At 39.5% G+C, this 9,030-nt stretch overlaps 1 protein-coding gene across 1 annotated transcript; it reads right to left on the bottom strand.

Annotated features, from left to right (window-relative positions):
* Nucleotides 1–1,019: 1,019 nt before the first annotated feature.
* On the bottom strand, nt 1,020–8,937 carry mvk (mevalonate kinase). Its single transcript, XM_080894021.1, has 10 exons — nt 8,556–8,937; nt 8,153–8,300; nt 7,508–7,652; nt 5,731–5,886; nt 5,197–5,300; nt 5,007–5,052; nt 4,776–4,866; nt 4,249–4,368; nt 2,211–2,364; nt 1,020–1,301 (listed from the first exon to the last, which is right to left on the bottom strand). Exons 1-10 carry the CDS (start codon nt 8,631–8,633, stop codon nt 1,150–1,152), a joined length of 1,194 nt encoding a protein of 397 aa, XP_080750147.1. The 5' UTR covers nt 8,634–8,937; the 3' UTR covers nt 1,020–1,149.
* Nucleotides 8,938–9,030: the final 93 nt, after the last annotated feature.

Genomic DNA, 9,030 nt, shown 5'->3' with positions numbered 1-9,030 from the left:
AAACTCAACTGAATCCCCCAATGACCTTTTCCCCAAATCAGTGAAATTCTAAACAGATCCGTCTTCTCCATCTGCGACATTTGCAGAAAACTCTGTAATGCTTTCAAGGGAGCGATTAGGTGGAGAAGAATTTGGGAAAGCTGGTTTGTGTGTGTGTGTGTGTGTGTGTGTGTGTGTGTGTGTGTGTGTGTGTGTGTGTGTGTGTGTGTGTGTGTGTGTGTGTGTGTGTGTGTGTGTGTGTGTGTTTGCATGTCAGCACAAATGCGTGACTCAGAAGGACACTCGTCATTGATTCACATTATAGTAGCGCTAATCCAGAGGCTCCAGAGAAAGTCACACACTCCTGCTTTCCCTCTTTCCCCATTCTGTATTAGCAAAACAACACAGCCGGTTAGCCTTTCACTGCAAAAACTAACAGACCATAAAATAGTGACATTTTACCAAAGTGCTGGAGAAATTATAGACGCTCTCAACAAGGAAACAACTGAAATCACATCAAATTCTTTGGTTTTAGCATAATTAGAATACATTTTAGCACACCAAAATTTCAGAGCAATGCAGCAGTGCATGATGGGATTCAGAGGTTTTTAAATGATTTGCATCATTTTTAAATATTTCATGAGAGTGAAATCTGTTGAGTTTGACTTTGTTCTTGTTAAATAATGTCTCATCGTCATCACAACATTGTATTAGAGGAGTATTATTTCAGGATTGGTGATCTTTTAATGTACTAAAATATACTGACCCCTACTGCTTTAAGCATTTGGAAGAAAATATAACTTAATCCTGCCAGTGTTTCACTTCCATGTCAGTCAATTTTATGAGTGCCGTCTTCTGCAACTCTCCTTCCATAAAGAAGCATTTGTGCAACTCTGATGCCACCTACTGGACTTAGATGTCAGTGCACAGGCTCGTAAACCGTGAGTACATTTTCACTGAATAAGAAGTGTTACCCAAAACACAACATAGTTCAATCGTCACAGATTTAAGAGAGATTAGACCGCCCCATCCCACCCCACCCTGCCCAGATTGAAATGCTCCTTGGTCCATTCGGCCTCCTTTATTAGTTCAGTATACCGCAGGTCTTGAGATAATAAAAAGCCCACTATTACATCTGTCCTCCTTCGCAGACACTGCCACGGGTGAGTCTTAGTAGTAATTTAAAATCTCCAGAATTTCCTCCTTAACAGAAATGGCCGAATGCTGCTGGACACCTGGCCCACCAATGCTTGTTTCCCAGCAGTCAAAGCCACAGTCTTTCAACTCCTGCACTGTACTCTGGGCCATCAGGGAGTTGGTTTCTATAAAACAAGCCAGTTATAACAGGTAATATAAGACAAGGTCAAGACAGGGATAAAAGTAAGTCACTTCAGTTAATAAGCTGAGGCAGACTTGTGTGCTCTGTGAGACTGTACCAAACATCTGCTGCTTTTTGCAAAGGAAATGGTCCAAAACAGGGCTTGACATCATCTCAACAGTAAGGATGCAGCTGCATAGTAATACTCACAGTAACCACACAGACTCAGATGAAAATGTAAAGCTTCACATTCAAGAGCAGCTTTAAAACACAAAGATAAAATAACTTAATCCTCGCTTCCTTAACTTAAAGAGCTGCGCTATAAAACCCTCTGAGAGCATGTAGACTAGACAGATATGAAACACTTGGAAATTCCCTCAGTCAGAAACATTTGCTAAGAAAACAAATAAAAAAGCCTTTGGAAATCTATTTGGTGTGGTTAAGACTTGTTAAAATTCGGTATGTTACAGGCTGCAGGCATAAACAAAGGCTGAACTTGCAGGTTCCCTGCTTGTTTGCTTTGTCAAAGAGAGGATGATACAAAGTTTTCTTAGAACCAATTGCACAGTAATACTTGCATACCAAAGACGTTTTCTTGCACAGCCTGCTCATCATTTTCTGCCACTCAAATCGTTAATATGAGAGTGAGGGAGAATTTGAGGGGAAAAAAAACAAAAACAAACTTGCTGTCAGCAGGAGCCTGACAGTTTAGCTCTTCAAACATTCCTCATCAAAATTAATTCATTACAAGACTGAAGACCAATCAGCTGAAGGATGTGGAAAAAATGAATGATTAATTTGAATTATGCAAGTCATCTAAACTGCAAATGTACTTATAACAGCAGATAAAGTACATTCCTTTAAAATAAATTACTCTTCACATAATCATTTAAAAATGCACAATAAAAAGCACCTGGTCTCAGAAGCGTGATGCCACAGCCTCCTCCCCCTGCACCTGTTAGCTTGCTGTGGAGCCCTTTGGCCAGTGTGACCTGGCAAAGTCTGTCCAGGGCAGGGTGCCCCACCCCCATCACATTCAGATGGTGCTGGTTGATATCAATGAGTTCCTTTAAAGGGTATCACACAGCTGTTGGTTAATTCATACATGCTACAGGGAGAAAATCAGCTGTGTGGTTTAGACATTTTCAAAACAGCACTATGCTACAACAGTTAACAACACTAGCTAATGTGCACTAACTTTTGTCTAACTAGGTTAGACAGCTAGCCTACACTTGCGTAGCTAGCAACTGTATCATGCCGGAGTGTAAATACTATTCGGCTAACCTGCTAATGTGGTCTAACATGGTCTTGACTTTAGCCAGGAAGTTATTTTGGAAAACAAAGTGATAACTTTGCACAACTAGCACCCCTTCTCTGATCACCTCAAAGATCAAAGTCAGCTTTGTCTCAAGTATACAGTATATTTCTTAGGTACTATACATTATACAGTACTGTGCAAAAGTCTCGTGTCGCCCCTCATTCTTAACATTTTGAGAAATAGGTGGAGAGATTTACTGAAATGTGCAAACATACATGAAAATACAATATTTAAGACCAAAACAAAGTGAATGATTCTAACAAGCTTGAAAGTCAATGCTTGGTATAACCACCTTTATTCTTCAACACAGCCTAAACTCTCTAAGGCAAGCTTTCTTGTCTTTTCTATAAGTAGTCTTCAGAAAAAGTTCTTGGGGCTTCTTGAAGGACATTCAAAGCTCTTCTTTGGATGTTGGCTGCCTTTTGTTCTGTTCCCTGCCAAAATGCTCCCACACTGCTTCAATAACGTGGCGGTCCGGGCACTGAGGAGGCCAATCCATGACTGATAATGCTCTACTGATGTGTTTTTCTATCCAGGTATGCTTTTACTGCACTGGCAGTGTGTTTGGGATCATTGTGATGCTGTTACCAATCAGATGCTTTCCAGATGGTATTGCATGGTGGATCTTTTTTTTTTTCCTTCTTTTGCCCTCCAACTTTCCTCAAATTTTTAAGGACACACACACTGCCCCAAGATATGACAAGTTTTCAGCTAATAGTTCTTTTGAAAACACTTTGTTGGTACAAAAATACTATTTTATGTCTGCAGTACTAATTCAACTAAAGAAATCGGAATACATGTTTTGTGAGAAGTTGCCAGTAACAAAGTGCCTAAAGATATAATTTATAATTGTTTCTTTGCTAAGTTGTCTATTATGTGTAGACAAAACTAGTTTATCCCTTGAGTTAGGTGCCTTTTTATGTTTAAATGATTCATAGGTTAGTGTTAAGTAGCTTAACAAACAAAAAACACTTCTGGGAAAATGATCAGGTACAGGGACTGAACTGAAATGACTGAAAAAGCAGCCAATGTCCAAAGAAAAACTTATTTCAAGAACTTCAGAAAGCCTGGAGAAATATTGCTGGAGTCCGTATGTCTGTGAAGTTTGTCAGTCATCCAGGTCATCATACTCTAAGGAGCTTGGAAAGAAAAGCATCTGAACTTCTTTAAGTTTCTTGAAGATGTTTCACACCTTGGCTCGTGTGATAAGGCAGAGGATCACAAGGGGGTCCATGACCCTCTTAGTGATGCTCCCAATAGGGCTTAAAAATCTGGTACTCTCCACCAGTTGCTCTCAGAACTGAAGAAGCTTCCCGAATGAGAGGTGAAACGTCTTCAAGAAACTTAAAGAAGTCCAGACGCTTTTCTTTCCAAGCTCCTTAGATTGCTGGAGACCGCTTAAATAAATAAATAAATAAATAAATAAATAAATAAATAAATAAATAAATAAATAAATAAAGTGGAAACCAAATATAAAGAAATGAGGGGTGGCTCAAGACTTGTACAGTACTCCACAATACATCTATTACATTATTTATTTTAGATGCAGCAGACTTTCAAAAAGAAGTAACACTGACATTTAATGACATGTTTATAACGCAAACTGCTTCACAAAATCAACTAATATTTGTACCTCTAGAATATTGTAATGCTCTCCTGTGATGGGCTCGCAGGTCATCTCTGAGAGGACCTTTTCACAAGTGCAGGAAATGGCATCAACCGAGTCAAGAACAGGTACCATGATGGATGGAAACTACAGGAGGGGAACACAAAACCCAAAGAGATGAACTTTTCCAACATCACTCGTGCAATACAATAACATCTGTACACACATATTTTTTTTAATGGCTGTTTTCTGATGGATAAGCTGCATACAAATACAGATTCTGGGATGGCAGGTTTGACTTGTGCTCTAGCTTGATCACAACACTGTCACAACACCATTCAGGCCGAATTCTCTGTCTCAGACAGAAATCTGCACACCTGCTGGTGTCACCAAGGCAACAGCGCACAGGGGTGCCGGCTAAGAGTTTAATTTTAATATTTTATGAAGGCACTCAACACCACACGCAGGAGTATCTGCCAAGCAAAAGCACCGCCTATTATATTAATTACAGTGTCGGCAAGTAACACACGGGGGAGGAAGAAACCATTTAGTACCTTGTTAATTTTGTCCTTCACCCCGGCAACAAGTACCTTGGTGCTTCGTGGTACTTTGGTGTTAGTGAGGAGGATTCTTAATAACGGCACCCTGGAAGTAAAACAGACAGATCAGAGGGTTCATTCAGACGTATTATTCTGGTGCTTTACTGACGTATTAATTTTGTCCAGACAATGAGTTTGTTAATTGACCCTTTAAACAAAATCTAATTAATAATCCTTCTTTAGTACCTGCTCAGCGGTATTATCTTTCCAGCCAAGAATCTGAGCATGCCGCCTACGTAAACCAAAGATGAATCATTAAAATCACAATAATCAGATAACAATGAACAATGATGGTGCAAAACTCTGATGAGTACATGAAAGAGTGCGGTACAAAAATGAAGGAAGGTGTAACAAGCTACACATTTTAATGCCTCACCCCACGTTCCTACAGCATTGTCCACTCCTGAAGGATTACCGTGGATGATCATCTCCCCTTGGAAAGCCCAACTGTTGATTAGCTCCAGTTCCTCCTGACACCACCTGACACCAGTCATACCAAAATAAAAGGAAGAAGTGTCAAAATCCTAAAACGATTATATACGAGACAGTTTAAAAAAAAAAAAAGAGGCAGTTGTTATAAAATCTGGAAATTTAGCCAGAAAATGTTAAAAGTACTGGTGTAAAATGCAATATCTTTTGTATTGTGAACTGCAATACAAGTTGTGTTGTGGTGCTGACCAAACCCATCCATTAATTTTTCTTTTTAACAAGTTGAATGTTATAATTTAAGGCCTCACCTTCAACTTCAAACCAAAAGCCTGTGTGACACCATTTCCATTGTGTGATGTGTAATTTAAAATTTTACGCTTGCTGTCCCATTTTTGCAGCCCTGCCGTGACGCCTATACAAAACGGCAGCTGACAGCTACCGCATACAGAGCTCGTGATGGAGATGGAGGCCTGAACATTACCTGGCAGTGTGTTCCCACTCTTTGAGAGGAGGGGGGATGGCTCCACTTGCGCAAAGCAGAGCTGCAGCTAAACACACAGAGTAGGCGGCACTTGACCCGAGTCCTGCTCCAGTAGGCAGCTCTGACCACACAGTCAGCGTCAAACTGGGCAGCTCACTGAGAAAACAAATACAGAAACTGCTTTTATAGAATTTAAATTGTGTATATGTATGACTTTTGGCTGCATATGCACTGAAACGGTAAAAAAATAGTTGCAGATAATAGAAATTTGCAACTGTATCCCCAAAATTAGAATGAACACAACCTGTGAGCATCACTGTAGATTTAAAAATCCTACTGATTACTTCTCATTTACAATCAGCTATCAGTCATTTTTAATATATAGAGAATACTTCATTAAGTAAAGTACATAATATGGGATATTGCCTTCTGTACAGTCATGTGACTCTTACAGCACACATGTACACTACTACATTCAACAGAAACTTGACACTTCTGTCAATGCCTGTCAGGGACGCTGCTTTTGGGCAGAGGTGAATACTGTAAACTAAATGTCCAGCTCTTCTTTCTCTTTAGAGGAAAATGCATACAGGCACTAGGGCACAGACTGGCTCAGTGCCAGACGCTCATTAGCGGGGATCCTGTCACAACCCATCACCTCTCTCAGACATGCCACCGCCTTGTCAACGCCGATTAAACCTCCCAACAATCTGCAGCTTAATGCTCCTCAGCATCTTTTCTGTTAACAGCTGCCGAAGCAGTTAATACTAACATCCAACCAATACCTTTAACATCTTCATTTTAAAGAAGAGAAACTTTTCCCTGAACCTAATCTACTTCACTGGTAACTTAGATGTTTGGAAATTGAACTTAAAACTACATTTATTGCAAGTGGGCACAAAACCAAAACTAATACAATCTACTGTAATGTGTATATCATTTTAATAGGGACATCTAAATATAAACAGAGTTATCACTGAGCAAACAATAAAATCTGAAATGCAAGAAACCCCACTATTATACGCCACAGAATACAATGGTACACACAATAAATAGCCCTCCCTGACGCACTCTCATGCACACACTCACAAACACACACACACGCACGCACGCACACACACAGAAAGACTGTAGAGTTTAAACAAGACAGAGTCATTTTGTCATTTGTCATTATTTGTCTGCACACTGTCTGAATCACCAGTAGGTGGGGAAAGTAATAGCTGCAGCCATTTTCAGTTGCACCACCTCTGGGCAATGAGTTTACAGCTGCAGTCTTTCATCATTTTTACTGGACTTCTCTTTTGAGTGTTTACTTTTGAGAGTTTGCCTTTAACACTTGTGTAACCTGTGAGTTAATATAGAAATGAAACTTCATCTTTTTTCAGATGTTATAACAGAAATATAACATAATTACTATCCTGTACTTACTAAACATCAAAGACTTTGACTGCTTTAGACAAATGACCTTTAACCCCCACTACTCCTAGAAAAGTACACAAGAGTCATGATAACAGATTTCCTGTTACTCAGCACAAAATGTTCCTTCTAAAATAATGTTAAATTTTACGCTGTAACGCTCTGTCTCAGAATGAAGTACCGATATTTTTTTAAAGAGTTCAGTGAGTGATTGACTACAGGTTTTTAAAAAGGCACAAGTTATTACTTTCCTATGTGCATAGAGAGAACATTTTCATATATACACCTGCAATTTGTTGATGCCTTTGTGACAAAAATGGCTACAGATGTGCAAATGATGAGAAGAAGTCCTCTCTCTCACCCTGATCCAAACAGCGACAGGTAGAGGTAAAGGAAGGATAAGTTGGCCATGCTGCAAGTATCCAAGCTTCCATTGCTTACGCCAATAAATTCCCGCAGTCTCCTCACAAGTTCAGCATCCAGGCATTGCACCTCATCCCTCTTACCTAATAACATCAATTAAAAGGTATATCACACCAATGCACTTTGATCTGTAACTGTACAAAACCAAAGCATATAGTTTAATCTAGCAAATTACTTAAAAACCTGTTAATTAAGACTGTCATTAGTTGGCACATCCAAAGGCTGACATTATAAAAAGACAGTAAATGGAAATTTACAGCTGCAAAAAAACTCAATAAATATTTCTCACCCAGAAGCTCGTAAATTTAATCACTTTGGATGGTGGTGAGTTTATAGTACTGTCAATGATTCTCAAATAATTATGGGAAATACAGTAAATGAGTTGCACTTTTTTCCTACTTTTTCCACACTAAACACCTTTGTCTCCCATTTAGACACAGACTGGTGTTACAGTGGATATACTGCTGTACCACCAACATTAGGCCAAAATTGGTATCAGTACTAAAATTTCACTGTAGGATGCTTGAACTGCGCGCAATATCATAAAAACAGAATTTGCAGGAGCACCTCTGATGCACCTTACCATGGAAATAAGTAACAAGCTGCTTCAGTTGTGAAAGGTCCCAGCTGAGGAATGTGTCGATATTGGGCAGGTTGATGCAAACCTTGCCAAAAGTATCGGCTTTCAATCGCAAATATGTCCTCAAGTTTAAGCTCACAGCAAGAGCCACCTGCCATGAAGCAACATTAGAACAAGCAAAATGTTAAAGAGATAAATAAATAAAATCTCCTCTTTTTTTCATTTTTGGTTATTAACCTTTTCATCAAAGACATGCTGTAGCTTTATGATAACGGGGTAAATATTAAAATATAAAATGACACTTTTGCAATTGGACCGGTTGTTTGATAAATCTTAATTAGTCATATTTTTGCTAAGATGCTGACTGGTGCATTAAATGTCATTATGGTATCACTTCAGAGCTTACCTTTCCGTGAACGACTGCATGCTCTCCGTGTAGGATCGCCTTTCCAGGAGCTGACACGTAAAGGTCCGTCACTTGCATTTCTGTAAAAGCTTCCAGAACAGAGCACAAAATATGCCCAAATCTACGTAACTCAATTGCTTCAGTTCAACTTTTCACTGACAGCATTAATAAAAGCTAGCTTAGCTAATGTTAATCCGCTGAACAGGCAAGAAGCCGTAGACAGCTTAGTTCCACAGCACCGTCCTTTACGCGAACATTAATGACTGTTAATAACTTTACAAATTAATTTGGTGATTTAAAAAAATCATGGAGCAACACTACATTCTCTTCACGAGTATCTGAGAGTGTTAAACCGTGACCTGACACACGGGACGAGGGACGAGCGAGGATTTCCTGTGTCCAATCAACTCCCCTTCAGCTGGTCGAGCATATTTTCGTCTGGCCAATCAGCATTCAGAACTCTGCCACCACCGGG

Source organism: Rhamphochromis sp. 'chilingali' (assembly GCF_963969265.1).
Source record: "Rhamphochromis sp. 'chilingali' genome assembly, chromosome: 10".
Lineage (NCBI taxonomy): Eukaryota > Metazoa > Chordata > Actinopteri > Cichliformes > Cichlidae > Rhamphochromis > Rhamphochromis sp. 'chilingali'.
Note: the sequence above shows the minus strand (reverse complement) of the source record. Positions and strands in the feature narration are given on the sequence as shown.